The sequence below is a fragment of the Drosophila yakuba genome, chromosome 3R (genome assembly GCF_016746365.2).
Source record: "Drosophila yakuba strain Tai18E2 chromosome 3R, Prin_Dyak_Tai18E2_2.1, whole genome shotgun sequence".
Taxonomy (NCBI): domain Eukaryota; kingdom Metazoa; phylum Arthropoda; class Insecta; order Diptera; family Drosophilidae; genus Drosophila; species Drosophila yakuba.
Genome location: NC_052530.2, coordinates 23358092 through 23376321, shown reverse-complemented (window position 1 = coordinate 23376321; position 18230 = coordinate 23358092). Strand labels below are relative to the sequence as shown.

The 18230-nt window shown below is 48.9% G+C and overlaps 5 protein-coding genes across 8 annotated transcripts; 3 read left to right on the top strand and 2 right to left on the bottom strand.

Moving 5' to 3' along the window:
- The first annotated feature begins 173 nt into the window (after positions 1-173).
- Positions 174-3269, top strand: LOC6538097 (pyruvate dehydrogenase E1 component subunit beta, mitochondrial). Of its 3 annotated transcripts, none has more exons than XM_015193172.2 (6): positions 178-305; positions 375-615; positions 1100-1261; positions 2161-2572; positions 2639-2758; positions 2818-3269. In XM_015193172.2, exons 2-6 carry the CDS (start codon positions 424-426, stop codon positions 3027-3029), a joined length of 1098 nt encoding a protein of 365 aa, XP_015048658.1. In that variant the 5' UTR covers positions 178-305; positions 375-423; the 3' UTR covers positions 3030-3269. The 3 variants fall into 3 exon arrangements, with proteins under 3 accessions (XP_015048659.1, XP_015048658.1, XP_002098631.1); XM_002098595.3 differs by having other exon boundaries at positions 246-305; positions 402-615; XM_015193173.3 differs by lacking the exons at positions 2161-2572; positions 2639-2758; positions 2818-3269 and adding an exon at positions 1535-2054 and having other exon boundaries at positions 174-305.
- A 181-nt stretch (positions 3270-3450) lies between these two features.
- On the top strand, positions 3451-5448 carry LOC6538096 (beclin 1-associated autophagy-related key regulator). The gene is made up of 3 exons (XM_002098594.4): positions 3451-3842; positions 3905-4956; positions 5016-5448. Exons 1-3 carry the CDS (start codon positions 3538-3540, stop codon positions 5168-5170), a joined length of 1512 nt encoding a protein of 503 aa, XP_002098630.1. The 5' UTR covers positions 3451-3537; the 3' UTR covers positions 5171-5448.
- LOC6538094 (yemanuclein) lies at positions 5388-9967 on the bottom strand. Its single transcript, XM_002098592.3, has 6 exons — positions 9029-9967; positions 8754-8975; positions 7872-8691; positions 7644-7791; positions 7338-7577; positions 5388-7275 (listed from the first exon to the last, which is right to left on the bottom strand). Exons 1-6 carry the CDS (start codon positions 9266-9268, stop codon positions 5937-5939), a joined length of 3009 nt encoding a protein of 1002 aa, XP_002098628.3. The 5' UTR covers positions 9269-9967; the 3' UTR covers positions 5388-5936.
- Positions 9968-10403: 436 nt separating this feature from the next.
- LOC6538093 (choline transporter-like 2) lies at positions 10404-15522 on the top strand. Of its 2 annotated transcripts, none has more exons than XM_015193171.2 (4): positions 10404-10537; positions 10857-11131; positions 12458-12790; positions 12859-15522. In XM_015193171.2, exons 3-4 carry the CDS (start codon positions 12467-12469, stop codon positions 14890-14892), a joined length of 2358 nt encoding a protein of 785 aa, XP_015048657.1. In that variant the 5' UTR covers positions 10404-10537; positions 10857-11131; positions 12458-12466; the 3' UTR covers positions 14893-15522. The 2 variants fall into 2 exon arrangements, with proteins under 2 accessions (XP_015048657.1, XP_039231325.1); XM_039375391.1 differs by having other exon boundaries at positions 10427-10547.
- Positions 15523-15563: 41 nt separating this feature from the next.
- Positions 15564-18155, bottom strand: LOC6538092 (augmin complex subunit dgt6). Its single transcript, XM_002098590.3, has 4 exons — positions 17101-18155; positions 16589-17035; positions 16011-16528; positions 15564-15903 (listed from the first exon to the last, which is right to left on the bottom strand). Exons 1-4 carry the CDS (start codon positions 17954-17956, stop codon positions 15757-15759), a joined length of 1968 nt encoding a protein of 655 aa, XP_002098626.1. The 5' UTR covers positions 17957-18155; the 3' UTR covers positions 15564-15756.
- Positions 18156-18230: the final 75 nt, after the last annotated feature.

Genomic DNA, 18230 nt, shown 5'->3' with positions numbered 1-18230 from the left:
GATTGTTTGTTTTGTTTCGAACTATCTCTCAAGAAAAAACAAATTAAACGAAATCATGGCTATTATTCGAATTTTCTGAATGAATATCCAAATTAATACAAAGTAGCCAAAACTTTCGAAATTCCATATAACAGGCTACGAGTGTAGCCAAATTTAGCTACAAAATAAAATGACCAGCACTAGTCACACTTCACAGTGATTTCTTTGGCATCCCTGGTATGCTTCCAAGTGTGCCCACAGCTTGGCATAATAGTGGTCACATCTGGTCACACCGCATTTTCACATCAAAATTTCGACGGAAGTCGGTGCGTAAAACCATAGCCCATTTTTAGTTAGATAATAGCATTTAAAAACCAAAAAAATAACACCTGCAGCCGGCTACGATACCGATATACCCATAGGAAAGCGAACCGCAAACCGACGATGCTCCGAACCCGACTCATCCAGGCGGCCAGCTCCGCCCAGCGAGCGTTCTCCACCAGCCAGAAGGCCCTGGCGGCCAAGCAGATGACCGTGCGGGATGCCCTCAACAGTGCTTTGGACGATGAGCTGGCCCGCGATGACCGCGTCTTCATCCTGGGCGAGGAGGTGGCCCAGTACGATGGTGCTTACAAGGTGAGATCTCTGACTTTTTCCTGCCACTGCTCGATTACGTAAACACCAAGCAGGCGGTTGCGACGACAACGACGACGACGACAGCTGATGCAGGTGTCCGGGATGGGGGAAGTCGGTGGTCAGCGGGGTGATATATGCGTGCTATGTGTAACTACTGATAGTGATTCCGAACAGGTCGGCGCGAATCCGAATGCGTGATCGAAATTGGCAAGGTCACGCAGAATGTGTGTGACCGACTGTCTGCTGATAATATAGATTGCCCCATAAACCATAAAACCGCGATTTGTTTACCCATCTGTGGATGGTTCGATTGCCAGCGTAATGGATTAATTTAAACTATTAATTAAGGAGCTACAAGGCTAGTTATTTAAAAATATTGGTGTAATCTTGGTTAAAGTGTTATCAGTTTGGAAAATTTTACAAGCAGATAATGTAATGTTCCCAGTATCCTCACATTTTCTAAATCATTTAATGCCCTTTTTAGGTTTCCCGTGGACTGTGGAAGAAGTACGGCGACAAGCGTGTCATCGACACGCCAATCACAGAGATGGGCTTCGCCGGCATCGCCGTTGGAGCTGCCATGGCCGGTCTGCGTCCCGTGTGCGAGTTCATGACCTGGAACTTCTCCATGCAGGCTATCGATCACGTGAGTATTTCTCATCCTTGTCCTAAAAACCAATCCCCGCACTCCAGCAGTAGGCTAACTACTCATATTATCTCATTGCCAACAAAACGTAAACCAAAAGAAGAACACGACAATCCAATCCAAATGCCCCACAACTCCAACAGCTAGCTAATAGACCAATTCAAGTGCAATATGCCGCGGCGCCTAATGGGATAATATGGGTGGATTAGCTCCTGCCCCAAGTCATAGATCGGACCTCACTAATCCCCACCCATATTATCCAATTACGTGCAGGCAAAGATACTCGATTGCGCCAAGCCGCCAGTCGGAGATCGCCCTCTGCCAATAAGCCACATAATTGAAAGCCCACGCTCGACCTGGCTAAATGAGATCAACGACATCCTGCACAGAGATCGAGTCGGCGAGGTGATTGCGCCGCCGCTGGACAAGAGCAAGTCGGACAAGATGGAGGCGGCTCGTCTCATCGTCATTCGGCGACGCAAGATGAAGAAGCACAAGCTAAAGAAGCTGCGCCGCAAGATGAAGTTCGAGTGGGCCAAGGTGCGCCAACGTCGCGAGATGCGCAAGGAGAAGGCCTTCCAGGCCAAGCTGATGTCCCAGATCAAGCAGGCGGAGGCATTCAGTGCGGAGCAGCACGTGGCGGAGATCCTGCGGCAGGCCAACGAGACGCCGCTGCCGCGTTTCTGGAAGGGACGCCGCCTGCCAGCATTTATCATTAAGCAGAAACTAGGCATTAAGTAAAGATCGATATGGAAGACACCGGAGTGCATCAAATAAAGCGTATTAACTTGAATTGGTGAATTTGCAGTTGAAGGCAGCATTATTACATATACATCTTAACACTTTCATGATTTACTTTATACTATGTTACTATATCCGTTTAAAAATCCAAACCTTAGATAATCAACTCCGCGGCCAAGACCTTCTACATGTCCGCCGGCGCCGTCAACGTGCCCATTGTGTTCCGTGGTCCCAATGGTGCCGCTTCCGGTGTCGCAGCCCAGCACTCTCAGTGCTTTGCCGCCTGGTACGCCCACTGCCCCGGCCTGAAGGTCATCTCGCCATACGATTCCGAGGATGCCCGTGGTTTGCTGAAGGCCGCCATTCGTGATCCCGATCCCGTGGTCTTCCTGGAGAATGAGCTGGTCTACGGCACGGCTTTCCCTGTGGACGATAAGGTCGCCGACAAGGACTTCGTGGTGCCCATCGGCAAAGCCAAGATCATGCGGCCGGGCAAGGACATCACCCTGGTGGCGCATTCCAAGGCGGTGGAGACATCGCTTCTTGCGGCTGCTGAGCTTGCCAAGAAGGGTAAGGCACAGTTTTATTTTGAATGACATGGAAAGCAGCTAACCTTTTCGTATTTGCCATGTTTAGGCATTGAGGCTGAGGTCATTAACCTGCGCTCCATTCGTCCCCTGGACACGGCGACCATCTTCGCCTCTGTACGAAAGACCCACCATCTGGTGACCGTGGAGAACGGCTGGCCCCAGCACGGTGAGTGAGAAATGCAGCTTATTGAAAGCCCTGCGATTTATAAAAATCCATCCTCTTAGGCGTTGGAGCTGAGATCTGCGCCCGCATCATGGAGGACCAGACTTTCTTCGAACTGGACGCCCCCGTGTGGCGCTGTGCCGGCGTGGATGTGCCCATGCCCTATGCCAAGACGCTGGAGGCGCACGCCCTGCCCCGCGTGCAGGATCTGGTGGATGCGGTCCTTAAGGTCTTGGGTGGCAAGGCGGGCAAGGCCGTTGCCGCCAACAAGTAGGAACTCACGACTATCCAGCCGCACGATCGGAACCACGTACTAACTAAATTAATAATCCTCGTCGAAACGCTGCCTCTGGTCTAACCGAGCTGCCTCCCATAATAGTGCACCGAACTGGAAATTGAATGATCTGAAAATTAAGCACCACCGCCTTCGGGTTTGGTTTAGTTTTCCGACGTTCTAGTTTAATTATTTGGTTATAGAAATCTCTTGTGAAAAATAAACGAAAACATAAAAATATTCCAAATGGGTGTTTAAACTTTTGTTATATTTAAATCTCCAGAAGTTTTAAACATTAATTCTTATCGCTACTGTTTGTGGTTTAAAATGAGCGCGCAACCTATGGAATTTAGTTTGCTATTGAACGCTGTCCAACACTGACAACAGCTCTTTTTCCGATACCGGCCTATCGTTCTGCAATAGGTGTCCTGGTATCGATAACGATAATAACAAAGTTAACAATAACAAAAGATATAACATAATAAATAATTGCAATGCTCTGGCTGTAATGGCAAACAGCTCCAGCTCCGACGAAAGCTGCAAGGCCCCCGACAACTTTCGCATCTCGAGCGCCTCCACAAACGGCGAGGACGAGGAATCAGATGTCGCAGGATACACAACAAAGCGCAGGCCAACGACAACGACGAAGGAACTGCTAAAGGATGCGAACGCCAAGGATAGGAGCGCCACCACGGGATTGGGCGCCCACATGCGATGCCCACTGTGTCACAGCTGCAACGCCAGCCGATTCCACTGTCGCAATTGCGTCAGAAACGGAAACATTACTCACAGCCAGGCGGAAAGGCCCGAAAGGTTTGCCCACCCACCTTATCTAAACAACACATGTAATGTGAATCGATCTTACAATATTTCAGCCTAACGGAGAAGCAGCAGCGCTACATCAACCTGCAGGCGGGCCTTAAGACCTTCAGCACGCGCTACGAACGCCTTATCGGGCAGCACCGCTCCAATGAGGATCGCCTGATGGCCATTAAGGCCAAGCGAAAGCAACTGGAGCTCCTACAGCAACTTATCACCGGCACCGGACAGAGACTGCGCGTTCTCGGCGAGCGACGCGATGAATTGCGTCGCGCCAATGCCGAGAAGCGGAAGAATCTACCCAAATACCCGGACAAGGTCAAGATGCTCGAAAACTATGTGCTGGACAGAGTGGAGAAAATAGAGAAACTCAGAGAGACTCACCTGGGACTCCTGGACAGCATAAAGCAGGCGGCACGTCGCAGCATACAGCAGTTGGTCACCTATGTGTTTCCCATAGCCGAGGTGGTCCTCAAGGAGGAGCAGCAGAGGCGGGCCAGTATGGAGCGCACCGAGGAGGCGGAAACCATTGCGGCGCTGGCCGATGCCAAGAATACATCTTACATACGCGGCAAATGGGTTTTTCATGGCAGTGGGATCAGTGAAGTTCAATACAGGATTGTGGGCCCTTCGTTGCCAGCCAATGGCGACTATACCGCCTACCTGGACTGGCTTGCGGACAACAAGGATGACGTTCCCAAGGCCACGGCTAACGAGATTACGCCGAGCAGGTTCGAAGCCTACCGCATTGTGGGCGCTCTTACCTACACGGCGCAGCTGACGCAGTTGCTCAGCTTCTATCTGAACGTGCGGCTGCCACATAAAATCGCTTATGGGGACTTCTGCCGTAAGCTGCTGAACGAGGAGCAGTTCCGGCGCAAAATCTCGCGCCTCAACTCCAATATCATGTATCTGGCTTACACGCAGCAGGTGAAGTTGCGTGCGCTCATCGAACAGCACACGCTGGAAAACCTACTGGCCATCCTTGATCTGGAGCGCAGCGACTTGGGTCGATACGGCCACCTGGATGTGACCAACGCGCCACTCATGAAGTCTGTGGATTCCCTACTAATCGGCATCGAGACGGCCACGGAATCGGAGTCAGAGGGTAAGTTGATCTAACAATTTAAATGGAATCATCTTTTAAGACAGAAAATGCCTTTCCAGACGAGAACTCCCTGCGCATGGACTGGGAGGCGGTGCCCAGCCTGACTCCGCAGCCGGAACTGGCGGATCCCAATATGATGCCGGCGGCCAACCAGCAGTCTACCATCGCCTTCGTGCGAATGGCGGCCACATCGGTGCTGCGCTGGATAAAATGATCGCTGACCAACAGCCGCCTGATCCTTCGGCTATATCATCATGAGACACACGTGTTATCTTTTACAAATTAGAATAAGTAATCGTTTCTGTGACGGCGCGTCGAGGTTTGTCGGCAGTCGCTGGTTTTAGCGTTATCCTTTGGTTTACAGAACTAATTTTGTATCAATTATATATACATATATATTCGCTGTGTGTAAAGAAAATGCGCCTTTTGGATTTACTTTTATTACATAACTTATTCGCCTTTATTTAATAAAAATGGTTCTCTATAAATAAATATATATAAATTTGCTTTATTAATGCTTGCAAAGTACACTGACTTAGTGGGTAAACGACTCAATGAGAAACAATAATTAAACTGGTGCAATAATTGGAAAATTGGCAGACACAGCTGCGAATGAAACCTACCTAGAATCAGCACTAGAATCTTAGATTAGAATCGCAAGGGAACGAGCTGAATGACCCTAGCTAAATGAACTTTGTGGGCAGTTGTTGCGTGGCCGAGTGAGCAGCTCCAGTCGTGGTCACCACTTCGCCGGCAGCGCTGGGTTGCGGCAGGCTGGGTTTAACAAATACTTGTGGCAGTGTGTTGGCAGAGGCTCCCACCTGGGCGGCTGACATGGAGACGGAGCCGTTGGCCAGCAGGTCGTAGCGCGGCGAGGCGTGGCTCATCGTGGAAAGCACAATGGCGGCGGCCATCGCCTCCTGGTTGTAAAAGGCCGTCACTGCAGCCGGTAGGGGCTGCTGTGCGGCCGATCCCGAATGTCATTGGCGCGAAGGCGTATTTGGCGCGGAGGAACCCATTCCGCCGCTGGCGGCCTTTACGCTGTTCGGCGAGAAGGCCGCTTGAATGAACTGCTTTTCTATCTCCTTTAGATTTGACATGGTTTTCATTATATGCGGATCGGTGAGATCGTACACTGGACCCAGGGTTCTGGCGTTGTTGTAGATGTACATGTTATTTGCGCTGTAGCCCAGAGATCCATTGACCTGCCCCACGGCACCCAACGACGATCTTCCTCGGTTTTGTGTCTTGTTCTTAGGTTTGGACTGGACTTTCTTTTGGGGCTTAGAGGCAGGAAAAACTCCCACAATCTCCACGCCATCCGACTCGCTGCTGCTTTCCCTGGCCACCGACGTGGTTTGAGCGGCCTTGGAGGTGGCGGTGATGACTGTGGTGGTGGCAGCCAGCTGCTTGGACGTCTGAAGTATATCGCTGGTGCATTGATAGTCATCCAGGTTGATCACATGGGGAGAGGGTCGAGCTCCCACAATCACCTTGCCTTGGCCGTCGCTAGAATGCGGACTGGGATTCCCGCTGGCTGCCAGGGTGGCGGCCTTGATCAGATTGTAGAAGTTGCTGCTGCTGTTAAGGTCCATATTCCGGCTTGGTGATGCCAGATCCAGAACCGTACTGGCGGCTGCTACGGCAGCGGCGTTAAGCGCTGCTGCCTGAGCCGAGGTGCTTGGCATGGAGAGCAACGTGTCCAGGTGGGGCAGGTGGTTGTTGTTATTGCTAATGGCTGGCATGGTGACGGCCGCCGTGGCTGCCGGCGCCAGCTGGAATTGCGGATGCGGATTAAGTTGCGGTTGCAGTGCTAACTGCTTGGCCACCTTTTTCTTCGGCGGCTTGTTGGTCTGCTTGGGCATCTCCTTCAGCTTTCGCTTCAGGCTGTTGGAGGAGGCACTTGTAGCTGAGTCCGTGTCAGAGTTTCCTCGAGATCGAGGATCCTCCACTGGCTTTAGGTAGCTGCTTGCCGGCGGCACTTGCTCAGGAGCAGATACAACTGCAACGGGCTTAGGGGATGCGGACGCCGGCGGTGCCTTTGGCTTCTCCTTTGCTTTCAGCTTGGCGTTCTTGTAGCGGGTTATTTCCCTTTGCAACTCATCTAAACGCATCCAGCCTGGCGGCCACAGTTCCACCACCTTATCCTTCAGATACCAATAGATGAACTCCTCCAAAGAGTCCTTTCGCTTCGCCAGAAACGCGTAGGACGTCCAACGCGCTTGGTACACATCGTACAGCAGATGGCGTAACTCGCTGGTCCACTGGAACTTCTTGCGCGGCATTTTCGGCGGTTGCTCCAAGTTCACGTCCGCCGCTCTGAAGAGAAAACACGTAATGTAAAGAAACCTAATAATTCTCTGGCCTAATAATAATCTTACGCCTGTTCTGCAAATGTGCGCAGTTCCGTTTCGTAGTTGGCTATCGCCTTGGGCATGACCACAGCTACAGCCCGCCGCAGCTTCTCCAACATGATGGTGGACTTCCTTTTCTCCTCCTTCGCCCGCACTTGTTTCCCCTTGCGTAGCATGTAGTACTTGGGCAGTTGCAGCTGATACTCGATGTGGGAAAAGACCATGTTGCGTTCATTGCGGTCCGTGCACAGCACCGCCTCGTACACCCTAAAGTAAATTCATGGACATAAGTCTTTAATCTGCACCTAGTGTATGTTTATGCTGCAAACTCACCGAAGCAGTAGTGGCGAAAGCTTGGCATCTAGAATAAACTTCTTGCCGCACATGTCTCGACTCTTTACCGCTTCTTTGAAGCTGTTGACTGCGGTCAAAATGTCCGCATCCAATGTGCTGGGCAGCAGAGTGTCGGCGGTACGAAGATCTTGAAAATAAACAATTGAAAAAAGTTCTTATGCATATAACCGAAAAAGCTTTCAATAGTTATCCACATTTGTAACTCACTTTCCTGCCCATCCTTGCCTTGGTGACCGCCCTGCCTATCTGTCCGGCCTTGCTCGGACTCCATATCGCTGCTGTCGCTGGTGGACACGTCGGTGGAAACACACTTTAGCTCGCCGTTGACGACGCCCTTGACAGCTGCCGTGCCGCTCTGCGACTTCAGGAAGCTGTCACGCTTGGCCTTAAGCATGTCCTTGACCGTTGTGGTCTTAACCACCTTCTTTAAAGCTTGCGCCTGAGCCTGACTCTGCGGCACGGCCTGAAGCTGGCTTGATGGCTGAGTCTGGACCGGGACTTGTCCGTCTTCCGTGTCCGAAATCTCCACCGTGCTGGGTCGTGGTGAGTTTGACGATGAGGAAGTGGTGATCGGCTTGGACGGCGGCTTTTTGCCACTCGTCGAAGAACTTGAGCTTGGTTTGGACTTGCCCGTAACGATGACCTTGGCCCGCTTAGCTTGATGATTGTCTTTGTACTTGCTGCTGGATTTGGCTGTGGCAGCAGAGTCCTCGTCATCGAGACTTTCACTCTCGGAGTCGTCTTCGGAGTCGCTTTCATCGTTCTCCTCGGAGTCGTCCTCGGAATCGCTCTCGTCCTCCTCCTCATTGTTGCCATCATCGTTTTCGTCGTCATCGTCTGACGATGACGATGAGCTTTCCGAGCTGGACGAGACCATGCGCTTGCGTGATCGCTCCGGCATTTTGATGATGGCATCTGTACGCGTGGTGTAGGACTTCTTGGTAAGGTTCTTAAACTCCAGTGCGCCACAGTTGATGTAGAAGCCGCCCTCCAGGGTTTCCGCCTCCTCCGGGATGATTTCGTCGTACTGGACAGGGAATATAGTTTAATGTTAAAATGCCCTCTTTGGTAAAGGTTTCTTGTGCTTACGGCTTCCGTGTTGTCGATGAATGAGTCCGACTCATCGTACCCCATTCCAATGTCCCGGTAGTCGTCTTTTTTGCTCTTCCCCCTGCCTGTGGCATAGGAGTTGCCATACTTGGCCTCCAGCTCCTTGACGATCCGTGCCACATCGTCATCGTTGTCGGCAATGGGATCAGTGCCTGCGGAGCCATTGGTAGTGGTCACCTGCTTCAGCTTTTTGGCCTTTTTCTGCGGATTGCAAGGACTTAGAAGGTGATCCTCGAACTGACATACACACTCACCTTTTCCAAGTACAACAGCCGGGAGTAGTTGAACTCGGGATACTTGTTCGAATCGGTCTCGAACAGATCGAGTTTGATGCGAATGCACTTGGCAGTCTTTGTCGTTGGTTTGGAGGAGCTGTTGGGTGCAGCGGACGGAGCATCAGGCTCCAGGAAGTTGCTGCCGAAGCGCGAGAAGCCCGCATCGCCCTGGATGATCGAGGTGAGGGTGACGCGCTTGTGCTCGCCCCCTCTTGACATTTCCGGCGGGCAGAGTTACGAATATCGAGTGGGATTGGGTTTATTCGATCCCGAGCCGAAAGGGCCTTCCCGCCCTTTTTTTTTCGAAAGAGCCGCGTGTTCTTTGCCGCTCTCTCTCTCTCTCTTCCTCGCAGCCAAACAAAAACAACAGAGACGTCGCTGCTGCTGCTGCTCCTCCTCCTCCTCCGCCTTTCGCGCTGCTTCCTCTTCTTCTAGGGATGTCTGTTTTAGGTTTTCTGCACGTACACCAAGCAACCACAACCACTTAATAACCGTGGCAGTTTCACACTGAGCTGCACTTTCTTGTTGTTGCCCCAAAAACACTGCTTATCAACATAAACAAATGGCAAGGACTTGCGCCGGATTGCACTACTTTAATCGCCGCCCGCTTTGCAGCTGCATCCGCCGACCGCGGCCACGAATAATTGTCACTTTTCTGGGGGAATGAAAAAGTGGAAACTTTTTTGGGGGGTTTCAAATTGGTTGGCTTGCCGGCACGAAAACAACACAGTCTTTAACGGCAGCACACCGGGGACTAAACACACGCAATCGACGCTACCAATAAGGACATTTAAACGATTCGACCAGGCGCTTTTCGCACGGTCAGGAGCGCGATTCTTAAATTGTTTCTTGTTAAAATCCTCAACGCTACATTCTCTCCGCTCCACCCCGCACCTTAGATCCGACCCTGCTTTTGGCTTTCGCACTCGCGTTGCGCAGCACTGGTCGCGGTTTTTGCAAATTACACAGAGCCGTTCACACTGCGCACAGTACAAGCCGAGACTTGCTGCGGTTTGCTGCAGCAAGCAGTATTTAATTGGTATGGGTGTTTTATAATTCCAAAATATCGTCAATAAACTATCTAGAAAGTTTTAAGTTCTAGTACCGAGCTACCAAGTTGATAGAAAATTGAACATGCATAAGTGGCTTATACTATTTGCAGCTTGATTATTTTACTGAAATCGTAAAGCAAACTATAAGGTAAGGCCAATGCGAACTTTTTCATAACTTACAGGCTTTTTAAATTTTTTTTAGCTTGAAAGCAGCCAACACTCGCATTAGCTTTAGTGCATCCCTGTGCAGTGCCACATTCCACACACATTTCTGCTTTGTTTTGACCAGAACGGGCACTTTTGCAACACTGTTCGGCACAGCTGTTCAGAGTTTTGGGTCGTGGATGGGGGGAGATTTTCTTGGGGCTATTCAGTATTATTTCGATTGTGGAGCTGTTTACTTCGCGGAAAGTCAAGTACTCGCCGTTTAATTAGCGTAAGTGCAAGTGAGTCGCAGTACGTGAGCTTGGTGGGGGAGGGGCCTAATTCCATGCGCCCGCTCCACAACAAAAATAAGCGAAACAAAAAGAGTTGCATGCACAGAAATTCGAATTCGGTCGAAACTGCAAGGTGTTATTATAACGGGAATGGCCAGTGCTCGTTATCGGGTGAAAACGATTAGGATTGTGCAATTAACAAAAGTGTGCCGTGCTACTCTTTTCACCATCCAATCCCCAACGCCCCAACTCCCTATCCCCAAGTGGCAACACACCAACACTCGCACATGAATACTTATGTTGCCTTTATGCTTGCAGTCCCACTTGGCTTTTGTGTGTACTTATCCAACGAGTGCAAGTGACCGACGTCCAGAGAGCAACGTACGGGATACGGAGCTCCGACAAAGGCTTCCCGCTTTCAGTGGTCCGGTGACTTTCGCCGGAGTAGTGACTCCCCGTCCCATAAATCGAGTTGAACAAAAAGCCCCCCGCCGCTCGTTAAAAAGTGTCATGAGACAATAAAGGAGCATAAAGAAAGAAAGGAAAAGCGACGAGAAGAGTGGAGCTCCTTTGTCGCATCTCTGGAAGCAAAGGTGAGTAATACTACTCCATTAGAAAATTACGGGGCCTTGTACAATTGTAACTGCAAAAAACTACAAGGGGAAGTCGTTCAAATGGGAAACAAGAGACTACCATTATAAGATAAGAATTGCGACTGCTTTCTTTTATCTGAAGTGACGTAGTTCAAGTCAAGCACAGTGCTCACTTGATACAGGGAAAACTCGGGTGGAAACCAGTTTGCCGCACTACGAATTATGAAATGAAATGAGTTTAAGATCTAGCTTTCTTATCATAATTGAGGTGTTTTTTTTTGCATCAAGGTAGGGTTCGCTATTGCGAGTGTTGCCTGTTGTAGTGCTGGAATGATAAACTCAACTCCCTGACACTGAAATTCCTACACCGAAATGAAGTTACGGCAATCGACCTTGAAACATGTGGTCCAAACGCCTTGCCAACCCAAATTGGTTTTCCATTTTCAACGAAAACTTGTGTGCTTTTTGGGAATTCATCCATTAAAGGCGGCGACGGGTTTTTCACATTAAATGGACAGAAGCCGCAAACAAAAACACAGCGATACACATAAACAATCAAACAGTAGCAACAAGTGAGCGCACAAATTTAATTCCCCATTTAATGCGTCATTATTGCCAATTTGTGACACGCTCGAGCTGTTTTTCTGCTGAGTACCTTCATATTTACATATGATATATACATATTTGCAGAGATTCGTACAGTTCACGATCGCTATCAGGCAAGCTTTTAAAGCGAAGAAGTTATAGTTGCATTTTTATTTGCTCCCCATATCTTTTTATGACTAACTAAATGAGTGAATAACTAACCATACAAGAAAACGAAATTCTCTTGAAATTATTCAATAGCCCTTTGAATGCTCTTCCTTGAAGTTAATTTAGTAAAGCTTTTTATAACTATTTCTCTTCATTATTTTCATATTATTTCATATTTTATTAATATTTATTAAAAGGATAAACACAAAAAAGTTATTCATTGACCCCTGTGACAATAAAACATAGAAGCAAGGAGAATAGTATTTAATTGTGGTTCAAAACAATCAGCAAAGAGGGATCGTTGGCCGTCTTTTGATATCATCAAAACCCCACCTTATCGCAGACATACATTCATCCAACTAGCAAACTAGAACAAAAAGAGCCGCTGGTTGTTGGCTTCACCACCAACACAACCACCCTCTACAGATGTGGTTTTCCATTTTTAAAACAGTGACGCATGTACGGAAATAAATTACATGATCTACGCCTGACAGTCTCATTACCAAGAGACGACGACCGATAGATAACAGTTCAATATACATATAGCACTCGGCTCTTCTTGGACTTTTTCAGTAGAGAGCGATGACGGATAGCGTGGAGCTGAGGAACAAGTACGGCAAGCCGCTGCTTTACGACCGGAATTTCACGGGACCCCGGCAAAGGGATCGCAGCTGCACGGATGTGCCCTGCCTGCTGCTCTTCGTGCTCTTCCTTGGAGGATGGGCCTTTATCGCCCATTACGCCATCAAGAACGGCGATCTCAACAAGCTGCTGGTGCCCACGGACTCTGAAAACCGGAAGTGCGGCATGGACTCCGGGGTGCTGAATAAGGAGAACCTATTCTTTTTCGACTTGAACCAGTGCATTGATCCATTTGTACCCCTCACTGGATGCAAAACTCCACAGGTGAGTTAGCACTAACGTCTCATGTACAAGGAGTTCATTTTACTTATAACGAATGATATTTTCAACAGATTTGTGTGGAGACTTGTCCCAAGGAGACGTTCGTCTGGAAAACCATGAAGGACAAACTGAGTTTTGCGGAGCTGCACAGTCGACTCATCTGCTTGACTGAGGAGCACAAAGCGCAGATTCGCACAAAATCGGACATTCAGAATGCCATTGACCGGAACGAGTGTGCAAGCTGGTACATCAAGAGTGCTCCATTCCTCAAACGATGCCTTTTTGAGTTTTCCCAGGGCGTGTGTGATTATATTCCCTCCTACCTGCTACGTGGGGGAAAATCGGAGCGGGAGCTGCGACTGCTGCCCGGAAACGCCACCACGGAAGTCCAACTGCAGGCCCGGGTCATGGCCCAGGCTCTACTTGCTCCGCAGGCGAACAATAAACAGACTCCAGTGGACGAGGAGCCGATCATCCAATGCAAGCGCAGACTCAACGAGGCTGTCATCAAGGAAAAGATGATGCAGACTGACACGAGGCTAACCAAGCTCGTGGGTAACATGGTAGCTCACTTCTACAATGGCACCAACGACGCCCAAGTCTTGGGAGAAAAGATTGTCGAGGATCTGATTAACTCTTGGTCTATCGTTCTGGTGGCATGCTTCTGCACCCTGATTGCCTCACTGATCTATATCGCTCTAATGCGCTGGCTCTCCGCTCCAATCCTCTGGTTCTCCATCTTTGGCGTGCTTATTGGCCTACTGGCGGGCATTTACGAAACCGTAAAAGAGTACAGGCGCTGGGAGACGACGGCTACGGTTCCCGAACACGGTTTAAATCTGCACTCCACGGTCAAAAATGTTTTGCAGAACAAAAACACCTGGCTCTACCTGTCCATCTTCTTAGGAGTGAGCTTCGTGGTTATCCTGTTGCTGGTAATTGTGCTAAGAAAGCGCATCCGCATAGCAATCGCCCTAACCAAGGAGGGCAGCAAGGCGGTGAGCAGCGTGATCAGCACCGTGTTCTTCCCCATCTTCTCCTGGATACTCTTCATTGCCGCCATAGCGTTTGCCATTGGCGTGGGCCTGTATTTGGGCTCCATTGGAGATCCTTCTTTTCGAATGGTGCGTCAGCTGACGAAAAGTGGTGAAGTGACCAACGAGGACTGCATCTGCGAAGGTCCAGCCATCAACTACACAGTGGGCGGATCCTGCGACCCGAAAGTGTTCCAACAATATTGCAGCGTTCTCCAGAACCGGCATCCTTGCTTGAAAACCACCTGCAGCTTTGACTCGATTGATAATCCGATTATTATTAAGTGGGCCATCTTCTACAACGTCTTTGGCTTCCTGTGGCTTAGCTTTTTCATCTCCGCCTTCAGCTACATGGTGCTGGCCTCCACCTTTGCCCGCTGGTATTGGACCTTTAAGAAGAGGGATGTGCCCTACTTCACCCTCACAAGGGCTTTCTGCCAAACCGCATTCTACCACCTGGGCACTGTGGCCTTCGGCTCACTCATCCTGGCCATCGTCCGGCTAATCCGCCTGGTGCTGGAATACATACACGAGAAGCTGAAGAAGTACGACAATGCTGTGACACGGGCCATCCTCTGCTGCATGCGCTGCTTCTTTTGGCTGCTGGAGAACTTCCTAAAGTTCCTCAATCGGAATGCCTACATTATGTGCGCCATTCATGGCAAGAACTTTTGCTCGAGTGCTGCGGACTCGTTTAACCTGATTATGAGGAATTTCCTGCGTGTGGTGACGCTCGATCAGGTCACGGACTTTTTGTTCTTTTTGTCGAAACTGCTGCTAACCGCTGGCGCGGGGGCGTCCACCTACTTCTTCCTGGACAATAATCCGAATATTATTAAACTAAATTACTTCGCGGTGCCCACCGCGGTGGTGGTAATTGCCGCCTTTCTCATAACGAGCGTGTTCTTTGGTGTGTACTCGACGGCCGTGGATACACTGTTTCTGTGCTTCCTGGAGGACTGCGAGCGGAACGACGGTTCGCCGGAGAAGCCGTTCTTCATGTCCAAGCAGCTGATGAAGATTCTGGGCAAGAAGAACAACCTGCCGCCGCGTCAGCGCCGCGGAAAGTAGGCGAAACGGCAGTGCAAATTATAAGTTAATTGAGATGAAGCATATACATATATATATTTATTCTAGCCCAAAATCGAAAGTGGTTGTGAGCGTTTGCTCAACCGGCTGCAATAGGGCTTGCATAAAATGCACACACCTTTGCCAATACTCTTAATCTTTAATCTAGTGTATATAATACGCCAGTATCCATATGTAAACGTTTTTTATGCGGCTAGACATGTGATAGGCGCGGACCATAAAGACCAAAAGCAGTACCATACAATAATTTGTATGCAGAGACACGAAAGTACACATATCTCACATTCATGCAGTCTAGGCTAACGATAAACTTATATCAGTTTGATTATAATTTTCGAATTTAATAAAAGTGAATGCATTGAAGTCACATTTTTCTGTTTTGTTCTTATTTTATTTTACATTTTCCATCCCATTAACACATTTTCTTATTTTCTTATTTATATACCGTTTGTTTTCTGTTTTTACTTTCGTTTATCTAGAACGCTCAAAACACTCATTTCAGAAAGTCTGATTTTGCAGGGATGTTAAAGACCGATGAAGCCGTAATAAAGAACAATAGTTATAAGATTTGACTTTTAACAGTATACATAATAAACATTAATACTGCCTCAATGGTTGTTTAATTAAATAAATATCTGCGTTGGAGACAGGTCTTAAATCTTTTATACTTTCAGTTTAATGTATTACAGAGAAGAAATTTGCTTAAAAGCTGGATTATTTGTAGTTTCAATATCATATAAGTAACATTATTCAAATTATGAAGTTAACTCATTCACAAAGCTTAAATCATTAGAAAATATTAAAGACTATTGGCTCAACAGTTATGGCCATTTGAGATTCCCTTGCCTAAAAGATAATATCCTTGAGCACACTATCGCTGATGTTCTGCAGGTCGTCATCACCTCCAATCTGATCAAAATCGAACTTACGCGAGACATTGAATGCATTCTGGTCGTTTTCAATGTTGAAATCGGGTTCAAGCGGCAGTGAGTCCTGTAAAAAATTGGAACTTGAGATTCGTATTTCATATTTGGCTTATCAACTAAGCACTTATTCGTAAAGTGACGACAAACCCTATGGATCTTATTGAGTGCACTTACATTGATTGTTCTGTCGTTGAGCTGAAGACGTGGCGTGTCTTGCTGGTGGCTCTCGGTGTGCGGAACTAGTGCATCCAGGCGTCCAGATGGCGAGGTGCTCAGATTCAGAACATTCCGCGATACCTCCAAAACCTTTATAACCGCAGCGCTCTTGGCGACCAGTGAGCTGTTGTTTTCCGATGTGCGCGGAATGCGCTCGATTCGGGTGCACTCGCTACCACTCAGGGGTGTGAAGGGGTCGCTGGGTTCAGTTGGTGAGGTCTGAGGGGAGATCACCGCTGCACCTGGCACTGGTGCCTCATCGAAACCGAAAGAAGCTTGCATTTGCTTCCACTTGCTGCCCAGAGCGGAGAGATTCGCCTGCGGAGCTGTCTTGACCTTGGAGGTGTTCTTGTGAATGGTGCGCAGCATTTGCATGGGATCGTTGATCTTGGATCGATTCATTGTCCCATTAAGATCAATGCCGGTCGACTGATCCAGGACTTTCAGCTTACGTGCTGATCGAGGCGGCGCTGGTGCTGAAAGTGAAAACGGATTACGATAAGGGGGTTACTAAATGAATGGGGATCACTCCTTACCGAGTAAACTATTGCTTAAGGCATCGAACTGTTTGCCATTAAAGTCATCCTGGAGTGCAAGACGTACTGGGGCATTGCGCCCGCCACCGCCGCCCATGTCGATCCTGATGGGAGGCGTGGAAACAAATTTGGAGCTGATAACTGACTCGAAGCGAGGCGTGGCCGGCGCAAGGATCTGCCCCCTGGCGGAGACACTTGCAGTGGCACTAGCAGTGGCACTTCCCTTCTCCTTTTTGGGCGGCTCGTTTAGTTTCTTTAGAAAATTTTTCAACTGAACTTCAGACTGTGTAAGTTCCACGCGAAGAGCCTGCAAATCGGTGGTGACAAACGCAGTCGATTCGTTGTAGTGGTCATTTGCATCCAGTTGCTCGGCAATTGTGCCGCTGATCCGATTGAAGCCGTTCAAGAGCGTACCCGTTTTAGATGCACCCAAAGGATCGTAAAAGTCTGGAATAAAATTAAAACTCATTTACATTTAAGGTCCTACAGGAAAGTAACCAAAGATGACTTACCACCTTCTGTGGCTGCATCACAGTCGAACAGCACTCGCATGCCCCGCAGTGCCTTCTCTACCGCCTCCTTGCTCTGGTTGTTCTCGGCTTGCTTCAGCTGGAAAATATCGATGGCCTCCTTGAGGCCACACAGAGATGCCTCCAAGTCAAATTTCTCGAGTTGGTTAATGACTCGTTCCACGCCGAGTGCAGCGGTGGCCTCGAACTCATCCAGAAAGCCATCGTCCGCCAGTTGCTCCTCGGGCACTCCCATGTCTGCAGACAGATCGGCCATCAGACGTCGGATCTTCTGGGTCTTGTCGCGCAACAGGGACGTATTCTCCTCCAGATTGACAACATACGACGAGGCATACTCCTTCATTACGGCATTTTGCCGGGCCATGACCTTGGCGCTCACGTTTGATGTTCCCGCCTCTAAGCCGAGTGACTTCTCGCGCTGCTTGATGCACTCCTGGATCACGAAGCCCACAAACTCCAGCAAAAAGTTAATAAACCTCATTCCTCCTGGCATGACCACCAAATAGGACTTGATGTTGGCCCAATGCAGCTGGTGCTTCTCGTTCAGATGCTTCAGATACTCAACCGTGCTGGAGCGAAAGTTCGCCTCCGACTTTTTGTCCGTGATGGGCCAGAAGAAGCGTCGCTTGAACTCTGCGGGATCCAGCAGGCGGAAGAGGTAGTGCATCACATGCACAAAGGCCACCTGGTTGGGCTTGAGGAACATGTCCCAAGCAATGAGCTTCCGCAGCTCGTCTGGCATGGGATGCACCAGAGCCAGTCCCTGCAGCTTCCTGTGCAGCTTCTCGCTCTGCTCCTTCTCTTCGGCTTTCCACGGCGCGATGGTTGTCCGATCCATAGTTAAGCACAGAAATTAAATGAAATATGGCGGTTTAGTTTGAAGTTTTTTGTTTTTATTGCTGCGCAGTGTTACCAGGTGGCAGAAGCAACTGAAAAATGAACGAGGCCGTTCCCACTGCCTGTTTATATTCATAAAATATGTTCTGAACAAACGATAAATCCATTTAAATTCCTTAGGAAAAGGTACTATGAATATCTTTCGTTATAAACATTTTCCTATATTTTTGCTTTGAGATTTTTTAAGTACAATTTTGTTTTCCTATTAGCTCGTA